The 18,668-nt window shown below is 42.4% G+C and overlaps 1 protein-coding gene across 1 annotated transcript in view; it reads left to right on the top strand.

Moving 5' to 3' along the window:
• Positions 1-18,668, top strand: part of TMEM184B (transmembrane protein 184B) — a 192,406-nt gene that overhangs the window by 164,405 nt on the left and 9,333 nt on the right. The window contains exon 8 of the mRNA XM_030208321.1: positions 9,492-9,686. Coding sequence (XP_030064181.1) covers positions 9,492-9,686 — 195 coding nt within the window. The remainder of the gene's footprint in view (positions 1-9,491; positions 9,687-18,668) is intronic.

Genomic DNA, 18,668 nt, shown 5'->3' with positions numbered 1-18,668 from the left:
TGTCTAACTCTGGTTGCGGTATTGGACAGCAGGGCAAGTGGCTGTTTGGAGAAGATCTCAGTAACTTGGTGAAAGAACTGAGGGGAAACTAAGCCAGAGCGGTTCCTGGAGAATAAGCCGTCTTCAGGGGGACACTAGATGGTACCAGCCTGGTTGTCAGCAGTATGGTCGGAAGTCCCACTTTCAGGCATGCAGTCTTCCCTTCATGCGGACAGGAAGTCCTCCTCTGTTAGCTAGAGCACCCAGAGCTTCACAATGATACAAGACTGGTCCACTGTTCTCTTCCTCCGGTGAGAGGACATCTTAAGGAGTTTTGGGAGGAGTGGGTTCTTGATATTCTTACAGAATTTACAAGTTGGAGTTCTCCCTCCAGGGTAGCTCCACTCTTCTTGCAGTCTCCTTGTCAAAAGGGAACCAAGCTAGCTTCCTTGCTGGCACTCTGGGCCATTGTTCCAGTTCCCCAGGCTGAAACAGGGAGAAGTCAAATACTCTGCAAACTTCAGTGTCCTGGCAATAATTTTTTTCAAATCAGTTTGTCCATTGTTCCAAATAATTTATGGTTTTACGTCTGAATTGTTATTTAGTTTGTTTAGCACTGCTTTTTTTGGCCATTCTTCTCGCCTACATGCTGTGCTAATTTTTCAACTTCCAAGTTCAAGAGGTGTTCATTTACAAATTTTTAGTTCATTATTTTCTTTTGTTGCAATTTTCTTTTGGAATTTTTTTTTCTCCTTCATTGGTTATACTGGAAATTAATAATTCTTTTCGAAGAAATTGAAGACATTTTTATTTGAAAACTGTTAATGATTTGACTTGATGGAATTTATCTTATATTTTGGATTTTGATGAGTATTCCTTATTTTAATGTTTGTATTATAAACTTTGCTTATAAACCGCAGTGAACCTGCGAGGGGATATAGCAGTATATAAATGTTACATTGACATTGACAAGGCACCTTTCATCCAGTCTTAGATCTCCCCGCTGCCTCCGAGTGTCCTGCTTTCGCATGGAGACACCAAGATTAGTCATAGTCTCTGTTCAAGAGGGAGAATTTCTTACTGCCCTCAATCTCAAGGAGGCATACTTGCATATACCTATATGGCCGCTGCATCAGAGTTTTTTCTACATGGTGCTGGGCCATCAGTTCCAGTACAGGGCTTTGCCCTTCAGTCTCGCCACGGTTCCAAGAATATTTACCAAGGAGGTGGTGGTGGTGGCAGCCTTCCTTCAGCAAAACCAAAAAATAGGGATATGAAAATGGCAATCCAATGAAGGGAAAGGCCAGGCGGCAGTGGCCTTCCTTCGACGCCAGGAAATCAGTTCAGGCTCATTTAGGCAGAGTGGCAGCGACCGACAAAGTTGTCTGTCTTCTGCAGTCGTTGGGTTGGGTGATCAATTTTGAAAAGAACAAACTGAATTAATCGCAGACTCTTGAGCAAGGTAGAGAATCTTTCTCATGGAATGCAGGAAGTCGAAGTTGGTTCAACAGCTCAGTCAAGGGTCTGTGACTATGACTGGGCTCTGGGGTCAATGATGGCGGCGATGGATGTCACACTTTTCTTTAATATTAAATGGCAGAATGATTCATGTTCAGCATGTCTATTTATTCTAAGGTGTTGATGCCATTTAACATCTATTACAGACATCTATTTTTTTTTTTTTTTTTCATCAGACAATGCAATCTGATAGATTTATATGTTTTTTTGAGGGATTAATTCAACTTATATACCTCCTTAAAACAAATCACTTTTAACTTCAGGATCCCCCCCCCCCCCCTTTTTATATATTTTATATATTACCCAACTTTTGATAGTGTCAGATCATTAAAATGGATTTTCTCATTTTTTTAAAAAAAAAGTGTATATCCCCAGAAACAAAAGTACACACTCTACCTTCCCTCCGTTTTATTCATGCATTTAATTACCCTAATTGGCATCACGTCATGATCCCTCTCTGTTTCTTAAGCAGTGCACTGCACATGCTTCTCTTTTTGGCGTTTCTTTCAGAAGAACGATGACAGCGATTATCAGCATTTTGGTACAGTCAGCAGTAACAGTAAGTGATTTTGAACTGAATTTATATAATGTTAACATTTGCAGTTCTAATAGATCGCTTATATACACACTTTAACATTTGAGAGAGAATTTTGTTTGTCTAAATTAGAAAAAAGCATCACTACGCTATTTTGAGAATAATCATGGTATCTGTTTGCGCGGGATTATGCCTCTCCCCCGTAACGTTATGCTTACTAAATACATAAAGTAAGTAACAGAAGAACGCCAATATAACCTGGGATGCATGGATTATACACAAATTTTAAATTTTATTTTCAAAAAATGTTTTTAATACAACCATACATTCAATCATGGTTTGCATGAACCTGTTTTGCTTTTAATAAATTTATTATATATTTTTATACATTCTTTTTTAGTTAACACATAGTATTTCACAGCAAAAAAATATGTCTGTAATTAGAATTTGAACGGTTTTGTTTTGAATATATTTGTTGTCCATAGGTAAAATGATTTTCCTATTTTTTATTTATATGTGATGTTGATTATGTATTTCTTAATTATTGTTTTTTGTTAGACCCCTGAGGCAGGCGCGTTGGAGCGCCGAAACACGGCCCGTGTCGGGTCTTCTTTTATTAAAGATTGTACCAGTTCTTGAGGCCATTTTGTGCTTTTTTTGTTTACTACTTGACTTTGTGTACTTTTGAACCCTCTCTTCGATTGCTCTTTGGCGATGGAAGTGGTACCATGGACAAGGTCTCGTATGTGACCGCTACAGGAATCTCTTCTCAGCTTCTGGTCTCTGGTGTCACAGAAGCATGTCCTTCATCTTCCTTGGACACTGGTTTACAGATGGGAGTATACAGTGGTGGTTGTCGCCCTTGAATTTGACTGTCAGAACTCCCTTTCCGATAACATAATGGGAGGTGGTGACAACAGATGCCAGCAAGTCAGGTTGGGGAGCTCATTACAAGTTCCATCTGGCACAGGGCACTTGGACGAACAGGAGTCTCAGTGGTCAATAAATCGCTTGGAGCTCAGGGCAGTGCAGAATGCCTTACGCGACTTTGCTCTCTTTCTTGCAGGGGTCCCGGTCCAAGTTTTCTCCAAGAATGCAACAGCAGTAGCTTATATCAACAAGCAAGGCAGGGACCTGCAGCCATCAAATGGCGGTGGAGGCAGCTTCCCTCATGATTTGGCAGAGAAACATTTTCTCTGCTTGTTGGCAGCTCACATTGCTGGGTCCTTGAATGTGGAGGCAGACTGTGCAGGAACTCCTTGAACCTGGGAGAATGGGAAATATCCAGCCAGGATTTTCAGCTGATAGTAGACCGATGGGGTTCTTCGCTTCTGGACTTGGTGGCAACAAAAAGGAATGCCACAGTGCCCAAGTTCTTCAGCTGTCGGAAAGAACCGGGCTTGATGGGGATCGATGCCCTACAGCAGCCCTGACTGAAGATGCATCTACTGTATGTATTCCCTCCTTGCCCCATGATAGATTGCATGTTAAAAAGGTTTATATTGCACCGGGGTTGAATAATCTTTGTAGCCCCGTATTGGCTGTGGTACACAGACCTGATTCAACTGCTGGACGGGGGGGGGGGGGGGGGTCCTCTCTGTCTTCTGCAGGTACACAGCCTACTGTAGCAAGGTCTGGTACCTGTGGAGGAACCATGTTCTTTTTGGTCTTAGGGTTTGCCATTGAAAGGACTCATTTGAGATGAATAGGTTATTCTGATTCGGTCATTGCTACCTTGCTTCAGGCTAAGAAACGCTCTATGTCTGTGACTTATGCGAGGGCGTTAAGGACATTTGAAAGCTGGTGGTCTGAGTGTGGACTTCCTTTCTTCTCTGTTCAGATTGTGCACATCTTAGCATTTCTCCAGGCAGGTCTTCAGAAAGGATTGACCTTGGGGTCTGTAAAAGTTCAGTTTGCAGCTTTGACCTGTTTCAGGGGCCGACTGCAGAAGATGTCTGTCATGATTCTCCCAGATATTGTTCAATTCTCGCAGGGAGTGGATCGCTTGCAACCTTCCTTTCGTACGCCGTGTCCAGAGTGGAATCTTAATTTAGTCCTTTGGATTCTTCAGAAGCTTCCTTTTGAGCCACTCCAGAAAGCCGCCTTGAAAGAACGTACGCTATCGATGACGTTTTTGGTGGCTGTTGCATTGGCACGTAGGGTTTTGGAGCTTTGCTTTTCGGAGCCAGGAGTCTCCCTGCGCACAGTTCCTTCCTTTCTTCTGAAAGTGATATCAGCGTTTCATCTCGACCAATCTGTGGAGCTTCCATCCTTTTGCAGAGAGGACAAAGAGACTCAGTATTCTTCCTTGAAGCTTCTCAATGTGCTTAGGGTCCTCATTAGATATCTGGAAATCACGAATGAGTTTCACAAATCGCACAAACTGTGCTTTTTGGTAAACTGAGGCTTGGCCTCCTAACTTCAAAGCCCACAATTGCTAGATGGCTGAAGGAGACTATTGTGTCAGCTTATTTGCTTGCAGGGAAGCAGGCTTATTCTACGAGGCGTAAAGCGACATCTAGGTGGAAACTACCTTACTGTGTCTGGCAGATATTTGCAAGATGTCGACATGATCAATGCTACAGACTTTTGCCAAGCATTACAGGTTGAATGTTTCAGCATGCTCAGAAGCCAGTTTTGGGGGCTTTAGTCCTTGGCGCCACTCTAAGGATTGCTTTTGAACATCCCCCAGGTTCTGGAATTGTGGGAAACTACCTAATGGAAGGAGAAGTTAGGTCTTACCCGATAATTTTCTTCCCGCTATTCTAGAGGTTCGCCCGAAGTTTCTGAGATGTTTAGTCAGTGTGAAGTAATGGATCAAATAACGACTGTTATTTGCATGGTGCTTCCTGCATATCTCTTGCTCTCTACATGTTATCCAGAGATGAGAGAGGTCCATACATGTTTGCTTGTCTGGTTAGTGTTAGGTGAGCGAGGAGGTTAAGGTGGTTTGTGTTTATTCTGAATTTCTTCTTTACTGCTTGTCTACGTAATTATTGAGGAGCTGGACTGAATGTCAAAGGAGATGTCTTGCCTCAGTTTTCAGTTCTCTATCTCCACATTTTGGTTGATGGACTCAACTATCCCACAGGTTCTGGAATAGTGGGAAAGACTAATGGAAAGAAAATTCAAGTAAGTACTAATTTCTCCTTTCCATAGACAGCAGGATTAATCAGCACACAGTTCTCCCATTTCCCCAACAGTTGTTATACTACTTGAGCTATGGAACTAAGGGGAATCAGGATACTGCTGCACATGGAAAGGGCTGCATATGCTCAGACCTATATACTAATTATAAGTTCTGGGAGAGCTCTTTCTTCCTGGCACCATATCAGGCTTATTTTCGAAAGAGAAGGGCGCCCACCTTTCGACACAAATCGGGAGATGGGCGTCCTTCTCCCAGGGTCGCCCAATTCGGCATAATCGAAAGTCGATTTTAGGCGTCCTCAACTGCTTTCTGTCGCAGGGACGACCAAAGTTCCCGGGGGCATGTCGGAAGTATAGCAAAGGCGGGACTGGGGTGTGCTTAACACATGGGCGTCCTCAGCCGATAATGGGAAAAAAAGAAGGGTCTCCCTGATGAGCACTTGGCCGACTTGGTCCATTTTTTCTTGCAATCAAGCCTCAAAAAGGTGCTCAAACTGACCAGATGACCACCGGAGGAAATCGGGAATGACCTCCCTTTTACTCCCCCAGTGGTCACTAACCCCCCTCCCACCCTTAAAAAAAAAAAAAAAACTTTAAAAATATTTTTTGCCAGCCTCAAATGTCATACCCAGCTCCCTGACAGCAGCATGCAGGTCCCTGGAGCAGTTTTAGTGGGTGCAGTGCACTTCAGGCAGGCGGACCCAGGCCCATCCCCCCCTACCTGTTACACTTGTGGTGGTAAATGTGAGCCCTACAAAACCCACCAGAAACCCACTATACCCACATCTAGGTGCCCCCCTTCACCCCCTTAGGGCTATGGTAGTGTTGTACAGTTGTGGGGAGTGGGTTTTGGGGGGCTCAGCACCCAAGGTAAGGGAGCTATGCACCTAGGAGCAATTTGTGAAGTCCACTGCAGTGCCCCCTAGGGTACCTGGTTGGTGTCCTGGCATGTGAGGGGGACCAGTGCACTACGAATTCTGGCTCCTCCCACGACCAAAGGGCTTGGATTTGGTTGTTTCTGAGATGGGCATCCTCGGTTTCCGTTATCGCCGAAAATCGGGGATGACCATCTCTAAGGACAACCTAAATGTTAAGACTTGGGCGTCCCTGACCGTATTATTGAAATGAAAGATGGACGCCCATCTTGTTTTGATAATACGGGTTTCCCCGCCCTTTCCCGAGGATGTCCTGCAAGAACGCCCTCAGGAAAACTTGGGTGCCCCGTTTGATTATGCCCCTCCACATCACCTACTGTTTACAGAAAGAACACGTTAAAGCTAAGCCACACTCCTCCACCCCCTTCCAGTTTTCTAAGTTTGGTTAACTGTTATACTGAGCAACTGGTGGCCCTAACCTAAAGTGGAAAAACTCATGCATGCCTTCAAATTTCTGAAAAAGCTCTGGCCTGAGAATTAATCACATGGACGTGTGTAGCTCGTACTACTATCAGATTTTTTTTTAACCCATCAGTTTCCTCCTGCTTCTCTGGTCTTATTGCTCAATCAGAGCCATCCTCTGGGCTGTGAGTCTTCATTTGTAGCTACCCTGAGATTTCTCCCTGGCTTCTCTGTCCTCCTTCCTCCACAAACTCAGCCTAGCCATCACTTCAATAATCTTTGGCCAGAGGCCACAAACAGTGATTTCCTCTGTAAACCAGTAAGAATTGGCCCTTAGTCTAGCCTTTAGGTATTGCTATTGAGCAATGGCTAAAACTGTTTTTTTTTCCTTTCCACTCTGGAGGTTGATATAGTAGCATAGTAAATGACTGCAGATAAAGACCTGAACGGTCCATCCAGTCTGCCCAACAAGTTAAACTCATTTTACATGGTATGTGATACCTTATATGTATACCCAAGTTTGATTTGTCCATGCATTTCTCAGGGCACAGACCGTAAAAGTCTGCCCAGCACTGTTCCTGTACTAAAAGTTCTGAAGGTAACATTGAAGCCCATTAAAATTTACACTCCAGCCCATCCCTAGCTATTCAGCCAGGATCAGGGCGCAGACCGTAGAAGTCTGCTGTGCATTGGTTTTACTCTCCAATTACCATCGTCGCCACCCATTCTCCGCTAAGGTTCCGTAGATCCATTCCTTCTAAAATGGATTCCTTTGTGTTTATCCCACGCATGTTTGAATTCCATTACTGTTTTCATCTCCACCACCTCCCGTGGGAGGGCATTCCACATATCTACCACCCTTTCCATGAAAAAATAATTCATGTCCTCTATTTTATTTATTTATTTATTATTAGGATTTATTTACTGCCTTTTTGAAGGAATTCACTCAAGGCTAGTTCTACCACCTTCCCGTCTCTAGAAAAGGTTCGTTTGCAGATTAATACATTTCAAATATTTGAATGTCTGTATCATGTCACCTCTGTTTCTCCTTTCCTCCAAGGTATACATGTTCAGGTCAGCAAATCTCTCATACGGTTTGCAAAGCAAATCCCATACCATTTTTGTAGCTTTTCCTTGCACTGCTTCCAGTCTTTTTACGTCTTTAGAAAGATACGGCCTCCAAAACTGAACACACTGAACAAGATGCTTTCCAAGTATCCCTAGCCTAGCTGACTTGAGGAGCTGGAGCCTAGCTCAGGAATTGAACCCAGGTCTTGAACATAGCAGTTTGAAAGCCCTCAATAATGGTCTTGTTCTGATTTAGCTAAAGTATGCATGTGGTGGTTGAACAAACTGTTAGGAGCAGGATCCTCCAGTGTTTTTTTTGGAAAGCCCATGAAAAATGGCATTTGCTGTTGTCATCTCATAGGATAGTGTAATAGAATAGAGCTTGTGGGTGAGTGTTGTCTTGTTAGTACAGCATGTATAAGTAACTTAAAGAAACTACCCTATAACATTAATATAAACTTTTTGTAAGCATTGACATCAAAACAAACAAACTTAGGCTGATGTAAAAACCCAGCTGAGAGAATTTTTGTTTTTCCTTCCACTCATACTCGCCGCTTTTGTTCATCCATTATTTACCTATAAGTTACACCCACTGTATAACTTATAGGTGAATAATGGTCAGTGATTTTCATTGTAAAGGGGACAATTCTATGTCCTGACGCTTCCGTTTAGGTGCCCCAAAGACACATGGTAGGAACCTATTCTATAACGGAACCTGGGCACCCAGGTTCTGTTACAGATTATTAGTGTAACCCAGTATCAGCATGCCTAACATTTCTGTGCCTACAGTTGCACCAGCCTTAGACCTGGTGTAAGTGTGGGCGCTAAAATGCAGCAGAGATGTGTATAATTTACAGTAAGGTGTGCAGCTAACTGGAAGCCTCACCCATGTCCTGCCCGTGTAGCACTTCTCTTTCAAATACACGTAGGTGCCCTGCTAGCACTTAAGCTGGTAAGTGTACACATACATGTGTAAGATCTAGAATTCTAAGCATTTACACACACAAGGGGCACATAAATACAGGCACCTAAATTATATGCTTTAAGAACAACTTTATAAAGACAGACTTTTGAGATGTAAATATGTATACTTGGGAAGAAAGGCAGAATAAGGGATGTGAAAGACACTTTATATACTTGGTCTCTTTCAGTCAAAAGGAAGCTCTGGAATGAAGGATTGTGGAATGAGGATGAAAGCGGATGGACTTAGGAGTAATCAAATTTTTTTTTGAAAGGGTGATGAATTCATAGAAGAGCCTCCCCAGGAGGTATTAAAAATGAGGACAGTACCTCAATTCAGCAAAGCATGAGAAAACCACGGAGGTCCTTTGAGGGAGAGGAAAGGAAGTTAGAGCTTACTAGTTTAAAAAAAAAGCAGAAATGTCCCCCTAGCAACGGTCCACAATACAGCAACAAAAAAGAAAGATGAAAGGGTGCAGTTCCAAAGCAAGTGATTTCTTGAAGAGCAGCAATAAAATGACTCGACGCAGTCCTGCATTCCAGCGCCGCATGCGCCTGCTTCAGGAGTCAGATTATTTCAGCAACAGATGGTAAAATGTAAGGTCAAAACCCTCCAACAATACAGTATCCAAAGTTCTGACAAGCAAAGTGACAAAGCAGAAGAGTGTATCTAGAGGTTTTTGCTCTTATGTTTGGATTTTATCATTTGTGCCTGAAATAATTTTACTCCTGAAGCAGGTGCAAGTGGCGCTGAAACACAGGACTGCGTCGAATCATTTCATTGCTATTCTTCAATAAATCACCTGCTTTGGAACTACATTGGTCTACCCCCTTTCTTCTTTCTTTCATTTTTAGAGCTGAATAGCTGGCATAGACAAGCAGACTAGATAGACATTTGATCTTTATCTGATGTCATTTTTCTAAATTACCTTTTCTCCTGTTAACAGGGATGCTGTTGGCCATTTTAGAAAAATGCGGTGCAATCCCAAAGATCAACTCTGCAGATGTGTCTGTTGGGGAAGGGACAGTAGCAGCAGGCTATCAGAACTTCATAATCTGTGTAGAGATGTTCTTTGCTGCTCTTGCTCTGCGTCATGCCTTCACATATAAGGTTTATGTTGACAAAAGACTGGATGCGCAAGGTGAGATTTTGTTTGCAGTTTAATCTTGAGTTAGGTCTCTTTTAACTTTCATTACATGATATGATGGAATAAAGGCATGTGTATTCTCTAAGCTGTCATGTTGCACAAAATAAAATAACACAACTAAAAAAAAATAGAAACAAAGAAATAGATATGATTCCTCATAGGGCTGTTAGAAAATGTAAATGGAGCATTATATCTTCTTACTATGTCAGATCATCAGTCCCCTTTTAAGCATTCTATGTATCGTTTTGCTTAAAAATATCAACATTTAGAGCAGAGGTATATTTTCTTATGCTCTGGGTGTTCTGTCAGAAAGGCCAAATCAGAATGAAAATGAATGAAATTTCTTTGAAGTGTGAACAAGGCCAGTATCTGAAGTATGTCTCTCCTTGCCCCATTGTGCAGAAAAAGAATGAGAAGCAGGAGTGTTTTGGTATTTAACAAGTTTCAAGTTTATTTTAATTTCATCTTGGTGTACTCTAAAGCGGTATATTATCAAAGCAATTTACAATTATTGCTATACATTACAACAAATTGAAAAGGAAAAAGGAAATACAATAAATAGGAAAGAATAAATCAGGACAGGAAGGGAGTCACGTGATGCCATGTTGCTGAGGCGACCTCACAGGCCTCCCACAGAACATCAACCCCTCACAACTGTTAAATTACTGCAGTTTAACAACCATTAGCATTTGGAACACTCTAACATGTGAGTACAGGCAGAGATAAGGGAAAAAGTTGCAGAGATGACATTAAATTGCCCCGAAAAGAGAAGGAGCAAGGCAGAATGGGAAATTCTAAGATGGCGGATGAGGAAGCTACGAGACTGCACACAGTCTGCTCAGCTTGGATTATGGAGATCGCAGTTGAGGTAAAAGTGGTAATTTGAGACTCAGTGGTCCAGAAATTGCAAAAAAAAAAAAAAAATCACAGACAGGCTCGATTCAGTAATAATTGGCTAGAAACACTGCACAATGACTTTTTAACATAGCATAAGCGCCTTTCTGATGTGGAGAACCAGGTCCAGCAGCAGGACACCAAGCAGCAAGACATGTAGTCAAGACTAGCCTCACTGGAAGGAAAGATCAATCTTGAAACTGGTCACGGATAATCAGCTCTGCTGAGGACCAATGTAGAACAGTTATTTTCAAACTGCTTAATTTCATTCATAAACGGGAGTGATCAGGTCTAATGTACCCTTACAATATAAAACCAAAAAGATCCTTTGCTTCCAAGACTTCTTGGCCACAGTAACAGCTAAACAGAAGGAATTTGTGGCAGCATGCTCTTTTATTCAAAAAAGGTTGCCTTCATCTTTGGTATACTCTGCACGTTTGCAAATTCATTATGGATGTAAGAACCACCTTTTTACATGAGCAGAAGGGGCCCTGCAGTTTGTTCATGTGAATCTGATCATTGCTGAGCAATCTTGACCAATCATTCTTGGCACAATCGATTAGTTTCTAGTATACAGTTCTGTGGAAAATGGAAGCCAATCTATGGTGCTGTACTTTTATTCTGCCCTTCAATATGGTGTTGCATGTAATCTCAGAAAATCCTGAGCAACAATTAGATAATGACTGAAAGGCCTGCCAAAACTGGATACGATAGTCTGCTGCTTTAACTCCTGGAATTAAACTAAACACCCTGGTGGAGATTCAAGGGGACTTTATCAGAGACAATATAATCTTGGAAAGTATATAGAGCATGGAACTATTACCATTAGGACATGGATGAACAATATCCAATATAACACTTAGCAGTGAGTTTACTAACTATGGAATCTACAGAAATTTGTAGGTTGGGTGAGAGGTCAACTCTTATAAACATTCCTGATCCTGGCTTTGGAGATTAAACTAGGCTGAATACAGTTACAGAGGTGTCTGTTTAAATATATTCAGTTAAGTCTCCATAGTGCTGGTAGTACAGCTTTAGGTGACTGGACCCTGAATGTAAATCCTCAATCCCAGCACTGATTTGATGCAATAGAATCCCTATCAGATATATTCTCAATCATCACTTGAGCTGAGGCTTATAACCGAGAACTGGATTGATCCATTTTTTTAATTCCATCCACTACAGAATCTGCTACTCACCTATCAGGATCAGGTTTATAATCTCCTGTTTCACATTGTGTTGAACATTGACAAGGGCCCTAAAAATTGTGCTTATTCTTAACACAGTCATTACACTTTAAAACTGTCTTGAGTAATGTAATAGCATAATTACAAAATTATTTTAATAGTTCATGCAGGGAAATGGTTCTCAGGGCCATGCTTCAAAGTTAAAAACATTGCTGTTGGAACATTTCTGCCAGAAGAAGACTTAGCCCTGGAATTGAGGGCTTTCTTTGTGTCATACCATGTTTGTTAATAGCAAAGACACCTTATTTAAGACTGCCTAATCACGAGTGGACCTTGCTGTTTCTGCTTGTGTGCTCTTAAACCCTCTCTAATCACCAATGGAAACAGGTGTCCGTTCCCTTTTTCATTTCATTATGTTGAACAAATCCAGTTTAGAAGGGTTAGGCCTCGATTTTATATTGCAATGCTAAGGGGAATTCCCTGATTAATGATAGTTCTCGCCAAATTGAACAATTGAAAGAAATGGTATTCTTTAATTTAATTAAGTGATACACACTACTTTGAGGAGCTCGTATTTTGATTAATCAAAGGGATTTATTATATTTGATATAGATGGTTGGGGGAGGAGGGGGAACATCTCACAGTAACTCTAGTTCCTTAGGAGGATGCTATATTTCATGGGGATTCAGGAGGGGTTAGCAGAAGGGAGGAAGACGGTAATATTATTTCAGTTGTTGTTTATCTTTTCTTATATTATTGATGATATGTGTCAGAGTACTAAATCAGATATTTAAAGATCTTCTCATAGATGTACTGGTGGTAGTTGATGAGAGGTTGGTCACTACTGGGATGACCTCTCATCCTGTATAATATACTAAACTCTTTTATAGCCATAAAATAAAAAGAAAGCATACCCCAATTTAAAGTAGTCTCTTGACCTCACTACCTTGCTTTGGGGGTTGTGTTTTGGGGGGGGGGGGGGGGTATTATAAAATTGGAGGTTTTATAAAGCTTGAGCTTTCTTGTATCGTGGTGTATGTTTTTGCCACGCAGTGTTGTATTTCAGTATGTTTTATCATTATATATGTTCTTTGTTATGATAAACATGCCCTTTGAAAAAATTAAAATAAAGTAGTCTCTTGGAATGTGGGAGGGGTGTCCTTGTCTGCTAAGAGACAAAAAAATATTACAAACATTGAACAGACATAAAGTGGACATAGCCATGCTGCAGGAAACTATTCTTTATCTGAAGAACATAAAATTTTTTTAAAAATGTTGGGTAGTTACCATAGCAGAAGCCCCTGCTGTGCAGCATAAGGTGGGGGTAGTTATCCTCTTCTGGAAAGGGTTGAATTTACAGATTCATAACACTATCCAGGGACCAGCAATAAGATATGTCATAGTTACAGTGACACTGGAAAGGTAGTATCTATAATGTAATGTATATGCTCCCAATACATTTGATAAATCCTTTTTTCGTAGGCTAATTGATACTCACTCATCCCTAAACTGGAAAATATCATTATTGGCAGGGATTTTAATAGTCTATGATCCACATTAGATAAATCTTACCCACAACTTCACGAGACAATTAACATCTCTAGGGGTTAGCCCCTGCTCTGCAATACTCTAGAAAGAGATTATACTCGTCTTTCTCACACATACTCAACACAGTCCAGAATAGATTAGCTATTGGTATCGTGTTCTCTAAGATGTCCAAAAGTACATTTTTATCAACTGAATCTGATTCAGAACTGAACGGCATTTTTTTGGTTATGATTAAGTTGACTTCTATTGTTTATTCCCTCATACCTCACAACTGGACTATTGCAACATCTCGTGCATAGGTTTGCTAGAAAAGTTACCATTTGCAGTTAATCAAAAATACTGCTGCCTAGTTGCTAGTAGGTTGTGATACTATAGAACGTGTTTCTCCTTGTTTAGAACCCAGTTTAAAATGTCTTATTTTTAAAGCTTTATGCAAATTAAGCCCAATATAAAGGGCTTATTCAAGAATATTAGGCACCATAGGAAAATCTTAAACCACTACTTTCAGGAATCTCCAGGCCGTCGACCCTCCCACCTTATCCTCTAGTATCTCTAATCTCCTCCCCTCCATCATGTCCTCCGAGTCTGTCGACAAGGCTGTCTCCGCTTACAATGCCACTCTCTCCTCTGCTCTGGACACCCTTCCACCATCCATCTCCCGTCCCACAAGGCGTACTAATCCCCAGCCCTGGCTGACCCCTTGCATCCGATACCTTCGCTCCTGCGCCCGATCTACTGAACACCTCTGGAGGAAATCTCGCACCCATACCGACTTCATTCATTACAAATTCATGCTATCCTCCTTCCAGTCCTCCCTATTCCTTGCCAAACAGGACTATTACACCCAGTTGACTAATTCCCTCAGCTCCAACCCTCGTCGTCTCTTTGCCACCCTTAACTCCCTCCTCAAAATGCCCTCCGCTCCCACCCACCCCCTCTGTCTCTCCTCAATCACTGGCTGACTACTTCCGCAACAAGGTACAGAAGATAAACCTCGAATTCACTACCAAACCACCTCCTCCTCCTCACCCTTTAACCCACTCCCTCACCAACCAACCCAGGCCGCCTCCTTCTCTTTTCCTATTATCACCGAAGAGGCAACCACCCACCTTCTTTCCTCCTCGAAATGCATCACCTGTTCCTCTGACCCCATCCTCACCAACTTACTTAACACCATCTCCCCTACTGTGACCCCCTCCATCTGTCATTATTCTCAACCTCTCTCTCTCCCCTGCAACTGTCCCTGACACCTTCAAACATGCTGTAGTCACACCACTCCCTCAAAAACCATCACTAGACCCCACCTGTCCCTCCAAATACGCCCCATCTCCCTCCTACCCTTCCTCTCCAAGATACTTGAACGTGCCGTTCACAGCCGCTGCCTTGATTTTCTCTCCTCTCATGCCATCCTCGATCCGCTTTCAATCCGGTTTTCGCCCTCTACATTTGACAGAAACAGCACGCACGAAAGTCTGTAATGACCTGTTCCTTGCCAAATCCAAAGGTCACTATTCCATCCTTATCCTGCTGACCTATCCGCCGCTTTTGACACTGTCAATCATAATTTACTTCATGCCGCACTGTCCTCATTTGGGTTCCAGGGCTCTGTCCTCTCCTGGTTCTCCTCTTATCTCTCCCACCGTACCTTCAGAGTACATTCTCATGGATCTTCCTCCACCCCCATCCCGCTCTCTGTCGGAGTTCCTCAGGGATCTGTCCTTGGACCCCTTCTTTTTCAATCTACACCTCTTCCCTGGGCTCCCTGATCTTATCTCATGGTTTCCAATATCATCTCAATGCTGACGACACCCAGCTTTATCTCTCCACACCAGACATCACTGCGGAAACCCAGGCCAAAGTATCGGCCTGCTTATCCGACATTGCGCCTGGATGTCCAACCGCCACCTGAAACTGAATATGGCCAAGACAGAGCTTATTGTCTTTCCACCCAAACTCACTTCTCCTCTCCCTCCACTTTCTATCTCAGTCGATGGCACCCTCAACCTCCCCGTCTCATCTGCCCGCAACCTCGGAGTCATTTTCGACTCCTCCCTCTCCTTCTCTGCCCATATCCAGCAGACAGCCAAGACCTGTCGCTTCTTTCCCTATAACATCAGCAAAATTCGCCCTTTCCTCTCAGAGCACACCACCCGAACTCTCGTCCACTCTCTCATTACCTCTCGCCTTGACTACTGCAACCTACTCCTCACTGGCCTCCCACTTAGCCATCTATCCCCCCCTTCAATCCGTTCAGAACTCTGCTGCACATCTTATCCTCCGCCTGGACCGATATGCTCATATCACCCCTCTCCTCAAGTCACTTCACTGGCTTCCGATCATGTACCGCATCCAGTTCAAGCTTCTCCTACTAACCTACAAATGCATTCAATCTGCAGCCCCTCATTACCTCTCTACCCTTATCTCCCCTTACGCTCCTACCTGAAACCTCCGCTCACAGGACAAATCCCTCCTCTCTGCACCCTTCACCACCGCCAATTCCAAGCTCCACCCTTTCTGCCTCACCTCTCCCTATGCTTGGAATAAACTTCCTGAGCCCATATGCCAAGCTCCCTCCCTGCCCATCTTCAAATCCTTGCTCAAAGCCCACCTCTTCAATGTCGCCTTCGGCACCTAACCATTATACCTCTGTTCAGGAAATCTAGACTGCCCAATTTGATTGTCTGCACATTTTGTCCATTAGATTGTAAGCTCCTTTGAGCAGGGACTGTCCTTCTTTGTTAAACTGTACAGCGCTGCGTAACCCTAGTAGCGCTTTAGAAATGTTAAGTAGTAGTAGTAGTTATGTACCCATCTGCTCCCTATATGCAATTAACTTATGAAAATTAATATTAACCATTAGGATAAATGCATCTGTCTTTAGGTCAACTGATTTATGTACACAGACATTCAAAGAGCAGTCTTCTGAGATATTGGGAGGAGGAGGAGGAGTGGCCTAGTGGTTAGAGCACCGGTCTTGCAATCCAGAGGTGGCCGGTTCAAATCCCGCTGCTGCTCCTTGTGATCTTGGGCAAGTCACTAACCCTCCATTCCTCAGGTACAAACTTAAATTGTGAGCCCTCCTGGGACAGAGAAATATCCAGTGTACCTGAATGTAACTCACCTTGAGCTACTACTGGAAAAGAAGTGAGCAAAATCTAAATAAATAAAATAAACTATCACTGTATATTATGTGGTGACTATCACAACAAAACCCTGTAAAACATACTTGGCACCTCTATACTTATATTGTTTGTTTGGGTTTGTCAAATAGAACAAATTATGAAAATCTTTTGTCAAATATCACCGTTTGTGGCATGCTAGTTGGCAACCTTGGTCTTAAATGGTAAGAAGACATTAAGAAACAGATTGGATCTGTGAAGAACAAATGTTCTAACCACCTTAATTTCTTCTGATGACAGGCCACAGGGATGCGGAAACAATATATGCTGGATCTTTGTCAGAGCATTTAACTTGTATCACATGATGTCTTTCATGTCAACTAAGAAAATATAGTTTAGGGATGCTCAAGTCCCTGTTTGGAAAACAGGCTTGCTGATTACTAGTGGTTCAGTACCAACTTGGAAGGGTATATAAATTGAAGTTTTGTAGAGAGTCAGTTATAGGACTATTGCTATTCAGTATTTGTATTAACAGCTTAAATGATGGTACAAGGAACAGACCAGGCAGAGAAAAGTAAATCACCCAGGGCTATATTTGCACTGACAAAAATTAAATGTATATGCTAATTCATGTGTGTGCAACCTTCCATGGCTCAGAATAAATTTGAAACGTGGGTGGGATGGGAGAAGATTTCAAGAAGTAATTATGTTTTGCTCTTTTGTATATGGAAATACATAACTTGCTATTCCAGTATTTCTTCATCTGTCATCTGTCTCTTTTTTTCCCTTGTATTTCTCTTTCTTCCTTTTGCTACTGGTTTTGATTCTGCTGCAGTTCCATCCTACGACCCTTACGGTAGGTACAGCTCTTTCTGTGTTTCTGCATTTATTCTGACTAGTCTCATCTGTGACTACTCTGTTTCCCCCTCTTGTCCACTTTCTTTTCATGAGTGTTTTGTACAGACAGCACCATTGCATGCATCCTACCTACCTGGTCCTGTGGATTCTATGAGGAGGGATGCACAGTTTTAAATATCCTGTTTGTAGCCTGGTTATTTCAGCCAGCAATTTTTCTTTCTTATTGTAGCTTACTCATTCTCTCATCCTTAGCTATCATATGCCTAGTCTGTCCATCTTCTTTTGACTTTACTGAAGTAATATAATGCTGAACCCCTGAAATCATACATTGCCCACAGTAACAAACAAGCATAACCACCTATTGGCTGTACTTGGGAAAGCTGACTTTAGCAGTACAGTAAAGACAGCAGTCCAGTAAAATACATATAAGGGCTAGTGGGGAACTGTAATGTACTAAGCATTTTTAATTGTAATTTTCCACAATCTCTTTCATGTTAGGTATCTTTACCCTGCACTTTTCATTTGTGAGGTGATTCTAGCATTCCTAATCTCTTCTTGTTTAATAGGTTTAACTCTAGCTTACGTTCAGTGATGCTACCACTGAGTAAATGAACTGGACCTGTCTTTGCTGTGTAATATGATGCAGACCAGAAGTCTTATTTTGGTACTTATATAGTACCATAAATCAGTACTGTATAGTAAATTGTAAAGAAGCAGTGTTTGCCCCAAAGAGGTGTATTTTCAAATCACTTAGACTTACAAAGTTCTATAGGTTACTATGAGGTGTATTTTCAAAGCACTTAGACTTACAAAGTTTCATAGGTTACTCTCAGGCTTATTTCGAAAGAGAAGGGCACCCATCTTCCGACACAAATCGGGAGATGGGCGTCCTCTCAGGGTCGCCCAAATTGGCAAAACCGAAAGCCGATTTTGGGCGTCCTCAACTGCTTTCCGTCACAGGTTCGTGTCAGCACCGTAGCGAAGGCGGGACTGGGGCGTGATTAAGAAATGGGCATCCTCGGCTGATAAAGGAAAAAAGAAGGGCGTCCCTGACGAGCACTTGGCCGACTTTACTTGGTCCATTTTTTCTTGCAACCAAGCCTCAAAAAGGTGTCTGAACTGGCCAGATGACCACCGGAGGGAATCGGGGATGACCTCCCCTTACTCCCCCAGTGGTCACTAACCCCCTCCCACCCTAAAAAAAAACTTTAAAAATATTTTTTGCCAGCTTTAAATGTCATACCCAACCCCATGACAGCATGATGCAGATCCCTGGAGCAGTTTTAGTGGGTGCAGTGCACTTCAGGCAGGTGGACCCAGGCCTATCCCTCCTACCTGTTACACTTGTGGTGGTAAATCTGAGCCCTCCA

Source organism: Microcaecilia unicolor, chromosome 1 (genome assembly GCF_901765095.1).
Source record: "Microcaecilia unicolor chromosome 1, aMicUni1.1, whole genome shotgun sequence".
Classification (NCBI taxonomy): Eukaryota; Metazoa; Chordata; class Amphibia; order Gymnophiona; family Siphonopidae; genus Microcaecilia; species Microcaecilia unicolor.
This window is presented reverse-complemented; position numbering and strand designations above follow the sequence as displayed.